Raw genomic sequence first — 20,906 nt, forward strand, 5'->3', positions numbered from 1 at the left:
ATAAAACCAAAGAGATCTCTACAATTGAGTAGGTATTGGGTAAGTCTGAGTTCAAGGCGTTCTCCTTATTGTGTAAGTCTTCTGAAGTGAAAGTAATACAATAATGAAGGAATGAAAGATAAACATAAAACTGTGATATATTAGAATAATAAACTGGCTATTGTTGTTATTTTTGGCATGGCAATGAGAGTTAAGTGACTTGCCCAGGGTCACACAGCTAGTTTTGTGTCAAGTGTCTGAGGCTGGATTTGAACTCAGGTCCTCCTGACTCCAGGGCCAGTGCTTTTATCCACTGCACCAACTAGCTGCTGCTGCTGTTGTTTTAAAAGAGGACCAGTGACATCACAAACATGATGGCTTGACTTGCCGGTTAATAGGATTTAAGTAAGGCAGAGCTGGGCAAAGTTCATCTTCACTTTCTTCCAGACTGGAGTAGCAAGACAAAGGTCAAGATGACTGCTGATCATCCAGAATGAAGTGGGTGACTATGGCCTTTCTAAATTAAGGTCTGTTAAAGGAGCTGATGTTTATTTTGGAGAAAAGAAGTGTGTGTGTGTGTGTGTGTGTGTGTGTGTGTGTGTGTGTGTGTGTGTGTGTGAGAGAGAGAGAGAGAGAGAGAGAGAGAGAGAGAGAGAGAGAGGGAAACAGGTGTCTTCCAGGATTTGAAAGGCTATAATTTAGAAAATGAGTCAGATTTGTTCTGTCTGGCCCCAGACTAAGGTGGGAGCAATCAGTGGATGTTACAGAGAAGCAAATCTAGTATTCATGTAAGGAAAAATTTCCTTAAGATTTGAACTATACCAGGGCAGCTAGGTGGCACAGTGGATAAAGCACCAGCCATGGATTCAGGAGGACCTGAGTTCAAATCCAACCTCAGAAACTTGACACTGACTAGCTGTGTGACCCTGGGCAAGTCACTTAACCCTCATTCTCCCACCAAAAAAAAAAAATTAGAACTATACCAAATTAGCATGCCTTATTTTGAGAGATAGTAGTTTCCCCCAAAAGTAGTTCTTCCAGGAGAAGCTGGATGACTACTTGGGAGTTATAATGGAGATGGAATTCTTTTTCAGATGATCACTGAGGTCTTTTGAAATAATTCTATAATTCTATGCCTATTTTTACTTTATTGTTTGCCATACATATTTGTAAATCATGTCACTGAATGAGGCTGACCAAACAATGACAGAATAACAACTAGCTTTTACTTCCAAGAAAAAAACAACTTATTAACAATGACTATTAAGAATAAATTTAGTCTTCACACCTTATACTATAGAGAGTTCACAGTAGTGGTTAAGGGAAGGTTTTTTTAGTTTTTTTCTTTAGAGTATGAGATGTACTTTATCACTGATGCTGTTGGGACAACTCAGGGGAAATCATCTTTTAAATAAAATTCTCTTATTGGGCAGTCTACGCATATGCATCTCAAGTCACAACTGTTCTGAACAAGGAGGTTTTCAGAAGGTAAATAATAAAAAAGAGCCATTTCCCATGAATAGTAAATGACATTTTCTACTACTTGTAAATGTATTTCTAGCTGTTTAGTCTTTGACTTAGTTTACTTACCTCTTGATAGATTGCTAGTACAATTTTGACTTCTAAATATACCAAAGGAGTTGGTAATAATTTTCAGGTGTCAAATAACTGATATGCAAATATAAAATTGGCAAAAAAATATCATGCTAACTTCCACACTTAAGAGACATTTTCCTCCCTTTCCAGAATTACCAGAATCAAGAAGGATTCTTATAGGAAAGTAATGACCACCAATGTGTCTCAACCAGCAATTGTGCAACTCTGCTATGAGAATGTGAATGGATCTTGCATCAAAACCCCTTACTCCCCAGGACCTAGAGCCATCCTGTATGCGGTGCTTGGTTTTGGGGCCGTGCTGGCAATATTTGGAAACTTGCTGGTCATCGTTGCTATCCTTCACTTCAAGCAGCTGCACACCCCTACAAACTTCCTCATTGCCTCCTTGGCCTGTGCTGATTTCTTAGTTGGAGTGACTGTGATGCCCTTCAGTACAGTGAGATCTGTGGAGAGCTGCTGGTACTTTGGGGAGAGTTACTGTAAATTTCACACATGTTTTGATACATCCTTTTGCTTTTCATCCCTCTTCCACTTGTGTTTCATCTCCATTGATAGGTACATTGCTGTCACCGATCCTCTGGTCTATCCAACCAAGTTCACAGTGCCTGTTTCAGGGATATGCATTGCTCTCTCCTGGTTCTTTTCAGTGACATACAGCTTTTCTATTTTTTACACGGGGGCCAATGATGATGGTATAGAGGACTTGGTCATTGCACTTACTTGTGTAGGAGGTTGTCAGGCTCCATTGAATCAGAACTGGGTTTTACTTTGTTTTCTTTTATTCTTCGTGCCCACAGTTGCCATGGTCATTATATATGGCAAGATTTTTCTAGTGGCTAAACATCAGGCTAGAAAGATAGAAAGCAGCAGCAGCCAAACCCAGACCTCTGCAGAGAGCTATAAGGATAGGGTGGCCAAACGAGAGAGAAAGGCTGCTAAAACGCTCGGGATTGCCATGGCTGCCTTCCTTGTTTCCTGGCTGCCATACATTATCGATGCAGTAATTGATGCTTATATGAATTTCATAACTCCCCCTTATGTTTATGAGATCTTGGTGTGGTGTGTTTATTATAATTCAGCTATGAATCCTTTGATCTATGCTTTCTTTTACCCTTGGTTTCGGAAAGCAATAAAGCTGATTGTGAGTGGCAGAGTCTTGAGGAATGATTCTTCAACGATTAATTTATTTTCTGAGGAAGCAGAAATTGATTGAAAAAAAATTGCCATAAATCCAAATTAAATCTCATACATGGATTAAGAGCAAAATGTAACCATGTGTCTAGAAATGTAACATCTGTCCAATTAGATGGAAATTACATTCAACTATGAATGGTTTTGGAGCAAATATCTGCATACGTTCTAAGAGTTATAAAATTGGCTCATATGTAGGAATGGCATTTCTGTATACATTCTTGCTTGCTTGTATGTCTGACCTCTCTCGTCAATTAATAATTATTTCAATTGGCTGAATTCCACCCCTCCCTCCACTTCTTCAAGCAATTTGAAACTTCATTTGTTTCCCTCAGAAACACTTGGTGTATGATATCCCAAAATATATGCAACGACAACAAAAAAAACCTCCTCTTTATTCATGTGTAAGATTTTAAAAACCTCTAATTTCAGATAAGTTTGAGATAAGAGCTTGAGGTCCATGGACAAGTCATTCTGAAGTTCAATTTCCTTGTCTGTAAAACTGGGTTAATAATATTGGTACAACTACAGGGTTGTTGGGAATAAAATACTTTACAACTTTAAAGTATTATATATACACCTGGGAATTATTACTATTGTTGGTAGTGCTAGAAAATCTTTTAATCCCAAAGGTTTCATATTTAGACTAGAATATGAGATTTCACAACTACTTTGGGAAAAATCATATATTAAAAAGACTATCTTTTTATTTTTTAAATGTTTGACTCTGATGCCATGTTTAGAAATACCCCATTTTCTCTGGGTCTAACCCCTAATATACAGTGGGGTTATAAGCATTATGTATTACATTCTGTGGGGTTGTTTTGTTTTTTGTTTCTGTTTTGTTTTTAGAACATGTATAATTTGTTTTAGTAGAAAGAAAAACTGGATGCAGGGGACGTTTTTGGTTTTGGTTAGTTTTTTTTTTCAGTTCAGTATCTATTATGTAGGCAGGCACTTCAGTGATAACTAAATCGATAATTCTCAAAAAATGTTCAACATTTCTCTCAATGGTTTCAATTATTTCCAGTTATAGTATACATTTCTCAATACAAAATTAATTTAATCCAGCTGAATTGCAGGATAAACTTGCATGATATATTTAAGTGGAACAAGAGGGAGGAAAATGAACAAAACAATAAATAGGTCCCCTACCTCCCAAAAGGTTTCAAACCCTTGCCAAACACCTATGCAGGTTGTTTGTGTAGTACAGCCCTGTGGTGTCAAATACAATTGGCAGCCATTTGCCCATACATAAGGATCACTACAGGCACATATTGACTAAGAAAATCTACATACTAACATTGTCTATGTTTTATTGTACTTTGATTTTTTAAAAAGTATTTCCCAGTTACATTTTAATCAAGTTCAGCTGCATCAGGGTGAGTGGGTCACACGAGGCTGTTTGACACCTCTGGTATAGGCTATACTGTAAAAATAAACCTCTTTATGAACTGGAAAGGAGAACAATAAATAGTCATAATGCTTTACCTCTCCAAAAATGGCCTTCTGTACATTTCTAAAAGTATTTGTTCTCAAAATAGCTTTTAAACTAGTGAAGGTATCTCATTACAAGTATTTATTCATATAGCCCTATTTAGCAAAACCACAGATTTTGTGTAATGACCTAGTTCCTTTCCCCCCTAACTGAGGGAAATTGAAAGCAGACAAATAGAGTAAAATAATTTTATCAACTTCTACGCAGAGAAGGGATGGATAGGTGGCCAGAAATTGTCAGAGAAAGTTGTAGAGTTGAAAACTGCTATGCAGTGGCTGAGTTAGTTGGGCAGTAATGGACTAGAGGAGGAAGAAGAGATGCTAGACCTAGAAATGTAAGGAATAGTCATAGAATCAACAAGTTTGAGCTGAAAGGAATCTTGGAAGTCACCTAGTGCAACTTCTTCATAAAAATGAGGAAACAGAAGTACAGAGAAATGAAGAGACTTGGACAACTTCAAAAAGAGAGAGACTTGGACAACTTCAAAAAGGCAGCAGGATTTGAAGCTAGGTCCTTCAAGTACAGTGCTCATTTCACTGTATCATTCTGCCTTGGGGAAAATGCTGAAAAGTGTAAAGGACAATGATCTCAGAATAAGTTTTTCATCAGCACGTCTGTAATTAATGTCATTGCTACTAGCTCTCCTGTATTCCAGTATGGAAGCTGGGGTCTAAAGAAAAAAGAGAGGTATGGGTGTAAAATCCCTTTCCCTGTGTGTCTCAGTAAAATGTAAATATCCCAGGATAAACCTCAAGAGGAAGAAATTAATATCTCATCTGAATTCCTACTTGTCTAATCTGTGAGCTCTGCTGGAAAAACTAGAATGCTTGGCCAGATGAGAAAGGGAACTCTCAGGTTTTCTCTGCTAATGTCCAAGGAGAAAAATAGTCCTACCTAAGAGAAGCTGCATAGTCTAGTGGGAAGACATTGATTGGATTTGGAGTCAGGAGACCTGGGTTTACATACAGCCTCTAACATTTGCTAGCTATGGGACTTTTGATAAGTCATTAAAGTTCACTGGGTATGTTTCCTTATCTGTAAAATAAGAGAATTGTAATAAATGATTTATACAGTTTCTTCTAGCTGCACATTCCATAGTAAAAACAGACAGTAGGGGAGTCAGCCAGAGGAGACCAGAGACTACATGCTCATGTAGAGTCACTATCAGACCCTGCAGCAGAGATGGATACAGAAAGCATCATGGAAATATCTCACTAAAGACTCTGGCATGAGAATATCCTTTACCCAACAACCAGAAGTGACATAGGGAATCATTGTTGCCAGACACTGAGAGCCACTGGGGTGGTACAGAACTTTAGGTGATTGGTGTTTGTTTGATGATGTCTGATGATTTTTTGTTTTCTAAGAAAATTCCCCTCTGATGCATGGTAGCCAGCACAATGCACTTACAAAGTGTAGAGATGGTGGCAACCTGGTGCAACGATTTTCCTAAATTTCTAGGTGAGACCTCAGACCAAGAGAATTGTTTGGTAAATTTTTTATTCATTTTAAACTTAAATACAAAACATGAGAATAAGAAAGAACATTTCCATGTACACAGGAGAACATGAAAGGATAAATTTCCATTTCAAGAAAACCTATATAATAAATACTACACATTCTTTTCAAAGCTCCCCAGCTTTTCTTTGCTTTTTCCTAGGTTTTCTTTTGTTCTCTGCTGTGCATTCTTTATTTTTTTTCTTCCTTCCTTCCTTCCCTGCCTTGCACTAGAGAAAACTACAATTAAATGCAGATATATATATAGATATATACATTGATATCTATAAACATACACATATAGACTGATTAATTATCCTTCATTCTTGAAAAGGACCAAAATGATATCACTATGTTAGAGTCAAGTTACAGTGTGTCCCATTGTGGCTATTCAGACCAATACAAACTCAGAATGCTCTACCACAGGTCAGGCACAAATAGTCCTTGTGAACATTTGGGTTGGATTCTCTAAATTTGTGCATCTTGTGTTTCTTTTGAGCTACTACAATTCTTCTTTGCTCATAGAGCATAGCACCTTCTTTGATAAGAACACACTATGTTGGGAGGTCCAGTGCCAGTGTGTCCCATGTCATGAAATCAATTCTTCAAAGAGACCACATGCATGCATGCACATACACATATGTAAGACTATACTATGCATATTTCCACTTGTCATCTTTCTCTGGAGGTGGATCATCTTCCTTCATAGGTCTAAGTCTTTCCATCTGTTTTTCTAAATAAAGTAGCTCATCATTTTCTGCATCACAACAGTATTCCAACATAATCACATCTGAGAGGTTATCTGTCAGTTTCCCACCTCCCAAATTTCTATATTCTTTCTATTCTTGACCACATTGGTTTTATTTATATAAGAAACTTTTAATTTAAAATCATTGAAATTATCCATTTTATACTTCAACAAAGCTCTCACTTTATAATGTAGTTTAAGGTCTGATATTGGTGAATCTCCTTCCTCTACATCTTTTTTCACTAGTTTCTTTGCAGTTCCTGATCTTTGTTCTCCCAAATAAACTTTGCTATTATTTTTTCTAACTCAGTAAAATATTTTTGTCAGTAATTAATTGGGATAGCATTGTATAAATAGATCAGTTAGGGAAATTGTCATTTTTTATTATATTGGCTTTACCTACCCATGAACAATAAATATTACTCCAATTATTTAAATCTGGCTTTATTTGTATACATGTGCTTTATGTTTATGTTCACATAGTTCCTGTGTCTGTTTTGGCAGATATACTCTCAGGTATTTTATACTGTTTAGTTATGGTCTAGAACAATATTGAAAAGTATTGGTGACACTGTAGTTTTTCTATTTTTCTCTTTTAATTAAATCTATTATAGCTTTGACTTTGTCTGAAATCATGATTACTACCCCTGCTTTTTTTTTTACATAATAAATTCTACTCCAGCCCTTTATTTTATCTTTGTGTCTCCTGAAAGCAACATTTAAAAAAAAAATTCGGATTTCTAATCTGCTATCCATTTCTGTTTTACAGGTTAATTTATCCTATTCATATTCTGAACTATAATTACTTTTTGTGTATTTCCCTCCTTCCTACTTTTCTTCACTATCCTTCTCACCATATTTGTCCTATCCCTCCTCACTCCTCTGCTTTACTTCTATCTGCTACCTTGTCCTCCTATTCTTTAACCTACCTAGCCCTCTAAGAGCCCATCCTTTATCCTCTCCTCCACCCTATCCCCTTGCCCTCATTTCTTACTAAATTTAGATGACTTTTTGTAACAAAGCCCAAGCTTTTCTTTCAAACCACCCAAAATAATGACAATAGTCATAAAAGTCCTGATAACACTTTCACAAATAAAAAGTAAAAAATTTGATCTTGAGTCCCTTATAATTGGTCTTTATTGTTTACCTTTTATTTCTCCTGGTCTTACATGTCAAATTTTCCACTGGGTCCTACTCCTTTTGTCACAAAAACCTAAAAGTCTTTCAGTACATTGTGTCCATTTTTTCCCTCATTCTGGATTATCCTTAACTTTTCTGGGTAATTTACCCCAGATTTTTTGCTCTACAAAATATAGTTTTTTAAGACCTATAGTCCTTCAGTATGGAAGCTTCTGGGTCTTGTGTAATCTTATTGTTGCTCCATGATATTAACATTTTTTTTTCTTGTTGTTTGCAATATTTTCTCCTTTACCTGACAGCTTTGAAATTTGGTTACGGTATTTCTGTAAGTTTTCCTCCTGGGATCTCTTTCAGGTAGTGATCAGTGGATTTTTTTCTATTTCTTCTTTGTCTTATTGATCTAGAACTTCAGGGCAATTTTCCTTTATAATTTCTCATATTGTACCAAGATTCTTTTTTTATTATTATTATTGTAACTTCAGGTAGTCCTACTAATCTTATATTATCTTTCCTTGATCTGTTTTCCAGATCATTTTTTTTTTCTGATGAGATGTTTCACATGCTCTTCTATTTTTAGGCCCAGAGAATTGTGATATCTCCCCCTCCCCAACAATATATCCCTATGTCACAGGCATATCTTATGTAAGGCTTATTTTATTTTGTTAGTTTTTGTCTGGACCTGTGAGTTAAACCATGCATGTGTGTGTGTGTGTGTGTGTGTGTGTGTGTGTGTGTGTGTGTGTGTGTGTGTGTGTGTGTGATCTTCATCTACTAATATATAGAGGTTCAATAAAAGGATCATGGGATTTGGAGATCAAGAACTTAGCTTTAAATCTCAACTATCTGATTTACTATCTCTGTGACCTGGAGAAAGCACTTAATCTCTCTGGACCTCAGTGTCTTCATGTATTAGATTAGATGATTTCTCACCTATAATCATCTTAAGGAATTGCCCAAAGACACTGAGTGGCTCCATGACTTTCCCATGGTCTCTCAGTTAACATAAGTCAAAGATAGGACTTAAACCCAAGGTTCCACACTTGATCCCAGGTTTTCCATACTTCATGGCTTGTTTGCTATTCATTGTGCCATATTCTTTCTCACACAAGCTTTATCAAATTAAAAAAGGGATTAACTATAAATATTTAAAAGGAAAAAAAAAAGGTAAGGATAGGAGAAAATTTTTACCAGGAAGGGTTTGGGAAGATAAAAGAAGTCTTTTGATGAGATAAATCTTCAAGGCAACTTTTAAAAGAAGAGCATATATGAAAATTGCTGGGATTTAGTCCACCAAGCTAACAAAGGGACAGTCATGATTTATAATTCCCTCTAAAATCTATTTGACTTCATGCAAAAGTATATCATTGGTCACAAAGGGAATTTCATGTGGTATTTGTGTTCAGCCATCCAAAGTATGGGGAAAACAACTCAAAGTACAGGGTTTTCTGTTGGTAGGCCAGTAGAACTAATCATCATATATGAAGATCATACCTTGAAATGTAAACAATAATAGAGAAGACAATTTGCCAGAATTTTTCCTTCTATTCATTGTAAGCATGACTTCTTAGTACCTTTTAAATTTTTTTTTTTTTTTAGTGAGGCAATTGGGGTTAAGCGACTTACCCAGGGTCACACACCTAGTAAGTGTTAAGTGCCTGAGGCCAGATTTGAACTCAGGTACTCCTGACTCCAGGGTCCATGCTCTACCCACTGCGCCATCTAGCTGCCCAGTACCTTTTAAATTTTATTTATTTTCTTTTTAATTTATGAAAACAGGCATTTCCATAACATAGTAGAATACAAAAAGATGATTTCCCATGAAACTAAAAATCTATTATGTACAACTTGCTATTCCTTTTAAATATATAATAAAGTTGTCATGTAAATTTCTTTGAACTGACAAAAAAAATAAACATGGTCAACTAGATGAAATCTTTTTGACATGGTCTTATTAAGTAGGCAGTGTACTTTCAATTGACTATCTCCTCCTGCATTTGTGTTTCCCAGATAAACCAGTATGCTGAGTTAAGATAGAAAAACCAGGACCAAGAAGAAAATGTGGTTAACATCTCCCCTTGAGAACTCTACAACAATCATTTCCTCATTTTGCATGAAAAATTGTGGACTCCTGGAGTATAACAATGATAGCCATACAACATTTAAAAAAAAAAAAAACAACCAACTCAATGGTACCCTGGCCCAATACCTCACAACTCACAATTTGGGAGTACACTCCTTTTTTCCTCCATGTTTCAGATCTGGAGCTATTCAGAAAAAAAAAATCACTTACAATCACAAATATCCTAAAGCCAAGCAAAGAGGGAGGTGGAATTCTGAGAAATCTGGAATTTAGGGAGATTCGTGTTGGGAGCCATGTTTTAAAACAAGAAAACAAACCAAACTGGAAACATGATCTCATAGAAAGGGCACTGAGGCAGCAGACATAAGAACTGGTCTCAACCCAGTATGTAACTGTGTGATCCTAGGCAAATTAACTGACTTCCCTGTGCTTCAGTTTCCTCTACTGGAAAATAGAACTAATAATGTCTTCTCTATCTATAACAGAGTCTTAGTAAGAATAAAAATATGATAGATATGAAATAAAGCTTTAAAATATTACTAGTTGATATTTAGATAGTGCTTTGTAGTTTTTGAGGTATTTTATATAAATTATCTCATTTGATATTCCCAGTGAATTAGGCCAGACAAAAATGAATGCTCTCAACTTTGCAGATGAAAAAACTGGGTCCCAGAGAGGCCGGGTTACTTGCCCAGAGTTACATGGGTATTTACTGACAAATCTGAGAGAGAAATCTCCAACTTTCGACCTCAAATCCAGTGTTCTTTCCATTACATATAGCTTCAGAATCATGTAAATACAAGGTATTCCCTTTTGAAACCAAATGTAATGATTGCTACTAATAAAGAAAAATTCCAAAAACAAAGATGCCTATTTCTGATTATAATTCAGAAGACTCCCAGAAAACTTCTATTACACGTCTATACAGTAAAACATATACAGGCATACAAACTGGGTGGATTAGTGTCAGCAGCTATTGTTTACTGAGCCCAGTAGAAGATAGAATACAAAGGAAAAAAGTAGCCATAGTTCTTTTAAGTATAACCATAATTATCTTACTGACAACTAAGTGGATTATCTTGTCTGGGAATTCCCAGACCTCATCTTGAAGTTCCCCTCTCCGTTATTTGATGCAATAGACACGCAAAATGATGGACATTCAAAATGAAGACACAATCCACTGAGTCATATAAATTTTTTAACCAGAACACCAAGAAAAATACCACCAGGGTTTCATTATATTGGGTCTTTGAACCATGTGTTCAAAATTAAAATAAAATTCTAAAGAGGATTCCAAATTTGGTGGGTGAGTGGGAAGAAGATTCTTAAAATGGAATTGGGGGGAGTGTGGCGAACCCAGAGGGCTCTCTTTCGCCCCTCTGATTGAGTTCACCCTCCCCAGCCTTGGGCCTGAGGCACCAAGTCTCCTAGGAAATGTCATGGTCAAGGCCTGAATTCCTGAGACAATGCTTGGCTGGCCTCCCAGGGGTCTGAAGCCTCAGGTGTACAAACATTTCTCTGCCTAAGCCTGGAACAAATTCTGCCAGGTCAAGGCTGAAGGGTTGAAAAATTATTCCTATTCACTTAGAATTATTCTAGCAGAGACTCTATTTGATTTTTTTATGGTTTTCTGCTATAAATACTGAGCTATCCTGGATAATAAAGCACACATAGTCTATCACACATAACGTGGTGCTGATGTGTCAATGATTAATCGGCTCTGATCCTCAACTTCCGTCAAGGGAATTAAGCCTCTGACCTTGACATGGGAGGGTTAGGCTACCTGGGGAAAGAGAATACAAGGTCTTTCTGGCCAAGATACCTTATATTTTAAAAATATCTGTTAAAGCTCTGGAGGTGGTATGTGGTCCTCATTGCCACTCCTGACTGTATTGGTCCCAAATGACAGTACTGGCTGCAGTAGTGGTACTGAATGCTTCCCTATACATGCTGTAAATATGTATAAATACATGAAAAATAGAAATTTAAATATATGAATATAAACAAATATATAAATACAGATAACGGAGACATTGTTGTTCAGTCGTATCTGACTCTTCATGATCCTATGGACAATGGGCTTTTCTTGCCAAGGATACTGGAATGGTTTGCTATTTCCTTTCCCAGTAGATTAAGGTAAGCAGAAGTTAAGTGACTTTCCCAGGGTCACACACCTAGTAAGTGTCTGAGGCCAGATACTTGTCTTCCTGACTCTATGCCCAGTGCTCTATCCACTGAGACACCTAACTGCCTCCTTATTATTATAACAGATTTATGTTGTATTTATCTCCATTAGTATCACTTTTGAGGATTATTGAATGAGGCATGATTAGTTATTAAATTGAACTTCAACTAAAACTTGGCCGTTAAAAATGAAAGCAAAGACAGAGCAAGGAGGAATAGAGAGGCATGACTGTAGTCAGGTCCCTGCAGTAAACATCTTGGCCCCAGGAATGGAAGCAGTGGGATGTCAGTGGCAGAGAAGTGGAAGAGACTCTGAGGAGAAACCAGCAAGCACAAGAATTCCTTGATCAAGCCTCCTGGAGAGAAAAAGAGGATTTAACAGAAGGTGACTTTATGGCAGAAAAATTCTGGTGTAATGGTTGGGGATGGGGAGAGCTTAAACCTCGCATAGATCCAGTTTCCCTAGAAACAACTGTAGAAATGTATAATTTCATTTCCTGTAAAGGAAGACTTACCCCTAGTGTTTTTCTCCAAGTTCTAGAAGGAGAAAGGACATGGGTTTACTAAAAAGTAAATGCTTCTCTCTTCCGGGATCTTCACCTTTCAGAGAACCTAGGCACACTGCCATTTTTATAGTATGACCCTCATTGAGATTCTTTTAAAGGAGAAAGCACCTGAGGGTCCATAGAGCTACACTTCTTCCAGGGCCTGCATAGCCCTCCCACCTAAAGTACTGCCTTGATGTGGCCAACACAAAGACAGACACATACATAAATACTTGTGTGCAAAGAAGCACTTTGAAATCATTAGAGTTGATTCCTTTACCTTACAGAGCCTAAATAAGTCACAGAACAAGGAGAGGACAAGGATTGGGATTGCTCTTCCACATCATAGCTTTATCCTTTGCTGCTCTGTAGCTTTATTTCTTGCTTGTCCTAGAACTCCCACCTTGGTTCAGGAACTTAGCATTATCTAGGATGCCCTCCACTTCTCTCCAGGAGATTTGGTTCAGGAAATTGGTGTTGTCTAGGAATTTTCCCTTGGTGTTCAGGATGCTGTGGCCTAGAATTCTACTGTTAGTGGTTCTGCCTTCAGGAATTTTCCTCCTTCAGCCACCTGGACCACTGCTGATATAACTAGGGCCCAAGATTCCCACATGAGTGAGAGTTGTTTGTCCTTCTTTCTTTTTTTTATTTTTTAATTTAATTTTATTATTATTATTATTATTATTGGTGAGGCAATTGGGGTTAAGTGACTGGCCCAGAGTCACACAGCTAGTAAGTGTTATGTGTCTGAGTCTGGATTTGAACTCAGGTCCTCCTGAATCCAGGGCCGGTGCTCTATCCACTGCGCCACCTAGCTGCCCCATGTCCAATATATACATCAGGATGACTAGAGATGGCCCCAGATGTTTAAGGCAATTGGGGTTAAGTGACTTGCCCAGGGTTACATAGCTAATAAGTATGTGAGGTGAGATTTGAACTCAGGTCCTCCTGACTCCAGGGCCAGTGCTTTATCCACTGGGAGTGGAATGATATCAGGCCGGATACATAGGTTTCTCCCAGCCCCCAGGGACCTGAGTTCATTCTCCATGGATTCTCCTTTAATAGGGAAGTCTTTAATGCCAGAATAAATTTCTCATACCTGGATTGCAAGGAGAACCCATTACAATGCCTGAGCAGCCACACCCTATAAATATGCATGCACAAAATTCAGGTGAATCTATCTAGTAGAGGAAAGAATGAAAGGCCTGGAGGACTTCTTCAAACTCACTAATCTGCTGGAGAAAATGAAGAGCTTCTAGTCAATCAGCTCCTATTGTGTGCACCAAGCTATCACTTGGAGATAAAAAGACAAGAATGAGAATCCTGATCTTACATTTTATAGGAGGAGATAAAAGGTATATAAATGAGAACATGTGAAATATGTATTAAATAAATACAAATGGATTTTTTGGGGGGAAGGGGACATTGCTCTTCAGCAGAGTTTTGAAGAAAATAAGGGATTCTAAGATTTGGGGGTAAGGACAGTGAATTTCTGGCATGGAAGATAATGTGTACAAAGGTATAAAGACAGGGGATGGAAAGATATTTGTGAAGAACAACAAAGCCAGTTCAGAGGAACCATAGAAAACATAAAGGTGAACAATTTATAAGCCTGGAAAGACAGATTGGATCCAGGCTGTGTTGGGCTTTAAATGACAAAGAAGAAGAGTAAGGGGAAGCGGAGAGAAATCCCAACCCAGGTCAGAAGTTTGGAAAGTAGAAGAATATAACACAGAAATTAAGTGGGGAAAGGACCATGCAACCTTCACAGATTTGAGGTCCTTTCTATAGAGAGTTGAGTTGGAATCTCTGAAAAAGGAAGGATCTTTCCACATTCTAAATAAGGGTGGTGAAGATCCATGGGTGCCACTAACAAAGGAGAAACAGTCCTTTCTAGTCATAGAAACAAGGCTACATTTGGTGGTTGGAGAACCCCAGATCTGCAGAAGTAGCCATGTGATATATCTGACAATAATACTCAAGCAGTGTCCTATCTTTCCAGGGTGTTTATCTAGGACGAGCATTCCCAACCTTTCCTAGAGCTTCATATCCTAACCATATAAGACTATAGACTACAGATGCAACAGTCCTGTAATTAATTTGTGGTCCTAGAGAGTTGCCTGTGGCCCTGAAAGTCTAGGGATCTTTTCCATCATCATGCAGCTATTAGATGTCAGAAATAGGACTTGAACCAGGTCTCCCTTAATGCAAGGTTGGTCCTTTTTCCACTTTTCCATGCTGCATGGAACATTATTAAGATATCTAAAGACCTTATTACAATTCACACTTTACCCTTTGGGGGTTTCATTATAAAAGTTTGGGGAAATTAACATATTTTCTTCCTTCTTGAGAGTGTACTTTATGATTAGTTCTCCTATGGCTCCTTGGGGAACCATAGCCTAATAAAACAATCCTTGGAAACTTCTTCAGTCAACAAACTGTTCAGCATTTCTTGGTTTTCCTAACATGCCAGGCAACACACACCCCATTAGGAGTCTGAAAAAGTACTGAGTCTTGGCTGGTGGACCAAAGGAGCAGTTCCAAAGGTAAATTAATAAAGACAATCTTTTACATAAGTAGAAAATGGGATATCCAATAAAATCTGAATCATGAACGAAATTTTGGTAAATGTGGGAATGACAAGATAAATTTCATCAGTCTAAGAATAATGAAGGAGTTGGGGATCATTTTGCAATTTTTTGGTAATTACTGTAATATACTGACTGTAATACTTATATATTGACTACAGATTTTTATCTCTCCCCAAAATTTGAAATTGTAGTACCATTCCATGTGCAAATTGGTTGTGATCAAGGAATATGGAATTTCTTGAGGATTCATACAGGGACGTGAGGATCAACAATTCCTACCAACTTGCTCCTGTGCAGCTCTGTTTTGAGAATGTGAATAAATCCTGCATCAAAACCCCATATTCCCCCATTCCTCGAATGATTCTGTATGGGATCTTTGGCTTTGGGGCTATGCTGGCAGTATTTGGCAACTTATTGGTTATCATTGCCATCCTTCACTTCAAGCAGCTGGACACCCCTACAAACTTCCTCATTGCCTCCTTGGCCTGCGCTGACTTTCTGGTGGGACTCACTGTGATGCCCTTCAGCATGGTGAGGTCTGTGGAAAGCTGCTGGTACTTTGGGGAGAATTTTTGTAAATTTCACACGTGTTTTGATGGGTCATTTTGCTACGCTTCTCTCTTCCACTTGTGTTTCATCTCCATTGACAGATACATTGCTGTCACTGACCCTCTGGTCTATCCAACTAAATTCACAGTGCCCATTTCAGGGATATGTATTGCTGTGTCCTGGGGCTTTTCAGTAACATTTAGTTTTTCTCTCTTTTACACAGGGGCCAATGATGATGGGTTGGAAGATCTGGTAATTGCTCTCACTTGTGTAGGAGGTTGTCAGGCTCCAATGAATCAAGACTGGGTTCTCTTTGGATTTCTTTTGTTCTTTATACCAACAATTGCAATGCTTACTTTATATGGCAAAATTTTTTTCGTTGCTAAACAGCAGGCTAGACAGATAGAAAGCAGCAGCAGCCAAATCCAGGCCTCTGCAGAGAGCTATAAAAACAGAGTAGCCAAACGAGAGAGAAAGGCTGCTAAAACACTGGGGATTGCCATGGCTGTGTTTCTTATCTTTTGGCTGCCATATCTCATTGATTCCTTAATTGATGCTTATATGAATTTCATAACTCCCCCTTATGTTTATGAGATCTTAGTGTGGGGTGTTTATTATAACTCAGCTATGAATCCTCTAATCTACGCTTTCTTTTATCCTTGGTTTCGGAAAGCAATAAAGCTGATTGTGAGTGGCAGAATCTTGAGGAATGATTCTTCAATGATGAATTTATTTTATGAAAAAGCATAAATACACAACTGAGAAAGGTTTTGCATAGAATTCCAAACTGATATGGATTGGAAATTAAAGGTAAAGTAGAATCTCTGATGGGCAATTAAAGAAATGTAATATATTTGTTTGTCAAATTCTTAGAAAATTGCATTCAACTGGTGATAGTCCTGGGACGTTACATTCCATCATACATTCAAATGTTTTCAAATTAATTTCAGAAGTATGTAGTGTTTACTGAAAATGCAAAATTTCAGTTATAAAATGAGGTAAGTTGATTCAAGGAGGCCAAAGACAGAAGCAGAAATTCAATATGTACCAATATATTCATAGCAGTTTCCTTAACATAGCAAAGAACTGGAAACAAAGTAGATTCCCATTAGTTAGGGAAGGACTGGGGGGTAGAGAGCATTGTTCATAAGTTAAATGGAATATACTATTTAGTAAGAAATGATGAATATGAGGAATTTGACAAACACGGGAAGATTTTTATGAACTGATACACAATGAAATAGCAGAGTAAGAACGATATGCACAATGATTCCAACAACGTAAACAAAAAGGTCACTAAACACAAACCAAACTCTGAATAATCAAAAATAGTCCCAGAGAACATATAATGAAATATAACTCTTTCTTATTAACACAGAGGTGAGAAACTCTGAACATAGAATGGTGGATAGAATGTCAAATGTAATTACTGTACTAGTGGGGTTTTTTTTGTATATTTGTTTAATTATTTTTCTTTGTTACCAGGGAGGGTACAATTCTGGGTTGAGAGATGAGGTATGATAAAAGGCATATGACAGAATTTTCAGTGATATAAAAACAGAAGGCATCAATAAATCTTTGTATATTCAATGAAAGGATTAAACAAATATTTTTCCTCATCAATATTTAAGCATTTGAGAAGAAAATAGAATTAGACCTGGAAAGAACTGAACTTTGTACTTGTCATTTGCTTCTTTCTTCAAATACCTTTAAATATTATACTTTGTAGCATTCGCATCAATATTTGGCATCCAAAATAAAAGGAATAGCAGCAGCTAGTATTTATATTGCACTTTAAAGTTGGCAGAGTGCTTTACAGATATTAACTCATTCCATCCTCACTATACTTCTGGGAGATAGGTATTATTATCCCAATTTTACAGCTGAGGAAACCAAAGCAGAAAGAGGCTAAGTGACTTGCCCAGGGTCACACAGCCACTAAGTATCTGAGGCCAGGTTTGCATGCAGGTGTTCTTGACTTCGGGACCTATGATCTATCCATTATGACACCTCATTGCCTCAAAACTCTCCTCATTTTTTAAAAATAGGTTGCAAATAATCAAATAGTAGTATCAGCAATGTACTGTTCTCTGTCTTCTGTGCTTTTTAAATAAACACACTTTGTAAATTTTCTTTTATTCTAAAATGAATTGTGTGTATTTCACCTCTTCTCCTAAAGTGTAAGCCAGGTCTCTGGCAGCTTCTCTCAGGATCTTGAATGGGAAAGAAAATGTTAAAAATAGTCCATTTTCAGGTAAATCTCTTTGTATCACCTTTCTAATAGTTATTTCTATATACACAAAATTGGAACATGTAAGACATACATACCAATGGATTGGTGGTAGGTTTGGAAAATTTTCAGAACATTCCTTCCCTCATCCCTTCCCATGTCCACTTCTATTTCTATGCTGAGTACATTTTAAATAATGAACTGGACTTAAGTATAAAATGCTTTTGGAAATCATCTGTATGTTTCTCTCTCTCTTTAGATTTTCCTTCCCAAAGTGAGCATGCAACACTCACTTACCTCTGAGTTGGGCTGTGCACATTAGGATAAGTGGGTTGTTGTTTTTTTAATGTGGCCTTTCTTTTATGCATGGAGGCTAACCCAATGCAAATTGTTCTTCCATCATTTTAGGACCTGTTATATTATGCCTCAGTAAAACTGCTTCACCATATATCGAATTGTTTTTTTTAACAGTTATGTGGTCAGCTGTGCCACAGAGATTAAAAAATAAAAGTTTTAATTCCATTCTTAATTAACTGCTCTTTTTTGCTTGTATTTGCATTGCCAGGATTTAACACAATGCCTAGAACATACTAGGTGTTTAATAAATACTTACTGATTTCACCCCAACTGTGAGGGAGAAATTATATTCTTTATAGAAATAGTGATAAAGTATGAACACGGCGAGTCTCATGGGGTTGGAGGCGAGGAGGCAACCACTACCATAGACCTTTCCCTTTCCCTGAAATCATTCCCATTACTAAATCACTGGAGAGGGAATGGCCAATGGTAATGCTTTATGACAAGTTCACAAATAATTTATGAATAAATAAGAGATAGAGAGCAAAGCTAGGAGTAAAATGAATAATTTCAATTACATTAAATTTAAAAGGTTTTGTACATATAAAAATATAGCTAAGATCAGGAAGAAAGCAGAAAATTGAGGGGGGATTTATAGGCAGTTTATCAGATAAAGGTCTCATATCTAAAATACATAAAGGACTTTATCAAATCTATAAGAATATGATCACATCTGTAAGAATGCAAGTTATTTCCCAATTGGTAAATGGTCAAAGGATACAAACAGGGAGTTTTATGATGAAGAAATCAAAATAATTTATATCATATGGAAAAAATGCTCTAAATCATTATTGATTGGAAAATGCAAAATTAAAACAACCTTGAGGTATCATTTTACACTTGCCAGATTGGCTAAAATGATATGGATGTGTGGTTTTTTTTGCAACTATTAGATCATTCTGTTAACATGAATTTAATAATCTAAGGGAGCCATAAAATTCATGTTGGAAAGCACTGATTTTAGGTTTTAATTACTCTCTCTCTCTCTCTCTCTCTATATATATATATATATATATACACATACATACATATATACACACATAAATATGCATGTATCTATATATACATACATATATATAAATGCACATATATGTATATGTACACATCCATATTATTATTATGCTATTGTCTACCACATGCTATCAAATATGGTTGCAGCCACGCTATATTTTTGTTACTACTTCCTTTATGGACATAAACTGCATAGAAGTGTAGTTTCTTTTCTTTTTAAGTCCTTCCTCCCCCACCAATTTGATGTTTCTAAAGTTTCTCCATCCAAGTTGATTACACTCTGTTTGGGTGGGCTGTTTCCTGCTGGTAAAGCAGATGCTGAAAAGTCACCTGCATCTTATTGGAGGTGAGGTTCATACCTCTTCTTCATGAAAAAAAAAAGTTTCTTTCCTGGATAATAAAGTCATTGTGATGCTCACAAATCCTTTCTCTGTCTTGGCTCTCTTGGTCCAAAGGAATTCAATGAACCAGGAATTTTCTAAGTCCTTTATTGGGGTTACAATAATTTTATTATGCTTTTTTTTTTTAGCACTGCTAGACTGAATTTCAACAAGTTCCTTTTTGCTTTTAACATGAAAAGAAAATGGAATTCTGAATAGTAAAAAAAAGTGTTTTCACCTACTTTGAATACTTCAAATCACCTTTCAGATTCAAATAGTAATTACTAAATATTTTGAGGCATACTGAAACTGCAAGGACCAAATGACTCTTGATAATTTATATATGTAGGATAACAGGTCAAATAAGAATTTTAGTTGCCTTTTCCAAAGGTCAAGTTTAATGTAGCCATACATATATGTTATTACCTGATTTTGACCCTAAAGTTTTAAATTCAACTCATGGAAATGCCCATTGATATCTATAATGAAAGCCAAATCCTCAAAACAGTTCTTATTACTAAGTTGTTCTGGTGATTCTCATTTTCAAAAACATTTTTATTTCATAGCAAAGTTACCAAAACCACTTCAAAACCTTATGACAGAAAGCCAGGAAATTTCTGTATAAAGTAAACCTTCCTGCTAACTTTCCATTTCCAAGAGGAATGAAGAAAACTGTCAATGATTCAGTCCTTGAGAAGAAACAATGTTTCATGTTTTCTTAATAAATTTCAGCATGTGTTCCATTTTCATTATTTTTGAGTACATTTCCTCATATATAATGTAATGAATAGGATAAAACACTATTAGGAGGGGCAGCTAGTTGGCGCAGTAGATAGAGCACTGGCCCTGGATTCAGGAGGACCTGAGTTCAAATCTGGCCTCAGCTCTTGACACTCACTAGCTGTGTGACCCTGGGCAAGTCACTTAATCCTAATTGCCTCACCAAAAAAAAAACAAAAACAAAAAATCAAAACAAAACAAAACATTATTAGGAGCAGGGTCAAATATTTGTAAAGTACATTGCAAACATTAAAGTGCCATATAAATTTTAGTTATATTGTTTATATCTAGTTCTATGCTTATATAGAACTCTCTCCATATGTATATACATACATATATATATATATATGTGTGTGTAATATATATATATATATATATTTACTTATTTTTTTATTGTGTCTCAGAGATATGTATATACTCCTTCACTACCAAGCTTAATTTCCTATGATTCCTCAAATCAAAACACCCATGACCATCTTGTTCTGTTAGAATATAAGATTTTTGAGGACAGGGACTATCTAACTTTAGC

At 36.6% G+C, this 20,906-nt stretch overlaps 2 protein-coding genes across 3 annotated transcripts; both read left to right on the forward strand.

Moving 5' to 3' along the window:
- The first annotated feature begins 1,738 nt into the window (after positions 1 to 1,738).
- LOC122725415 (trace amine-associated receptor 9) lies at positions 1,739 to 2,809 on the forward strand. The gene has a single exon (XM_043962516.1). It carries the CDS (start codon positions 1,763 to 1,765, stop codon positions 2,807 to 2,809), a length of 1,047 nt encoding a protein of 348 aa, XP_043818451.1. The 5' UTR covers positions 1,739 to 1,762.
- Positions 2,810 to 13,793: 10,984 nt separating this feature from the next.
- LOC122725409 (trace amine-associated receptor 9-like) lies at positions 13,794 to 16,369 on the forward strand. Of its 2 annotated transcripts, XM_043962509.1 has the most exons (2): positions 13,794 to 13,852; positions 15,334 to 16,369. In XM_043962509.1, exons 1-2 carry the CDS (start codon positions 13,794 to 13,796, stop codon positions 16,367 to 16,369), a joined length of 1,095 nt encoding a protein of 364 aa, XP_043818444.1. The 2 variants fall into 2 exon arrangements, with proteins under 2 accessions (XP_043818444.1, XP_043818446.1); XM_043962511.1 differs by lacking the exon at positions 13,794 to 13,852 and having other exon boundaries at positions 15,299 to 16,369.
- The last annotated feature ends 4,537 nt before the right edge of the window (positions 16,370 to 20,906 follow it).

Source organism: Dromiciops gliroides, chromosome 4, assembly GCF_019393635.1.
Source record: "Dromiciops gliroides isolate mDroGli1 chromosome 4, mDroGli1.pri, whole genome shotgun sequence".
Lineage (NCBI taxonomy): Eukaryota > Metazoa > Chordata > Mammalia > Microbiotheria > Microbiotheriidae > Dromiciops > Dromiciops gliroides.

What these genes read in the sequence shown, in the direction of transcription:
- LOC122725409 (XM_043962509.1), top strand. Translation starts at nt 13,794, where the DNA reads ATGAGAATCCTGATCTTACATTTTATAGGAGGAGATAAAAGGTATATA. An exon ending in AGGTATATAAATGAGAACAT is followed by an intron (nt 13,853 to 15,333) that starts GTGAAATATGTA and finishes CAGGGACGTGAG; the next exon opens with GATCAACAATTCCTACCAAC.
- LOC122725415 (XM_043962516.1), top strand. Translation starts at nt 1,763, where the DNA reads ATGACCACCAATGTGTCTCAACCAGCAATTGTGCAACTCTGCTATGAG.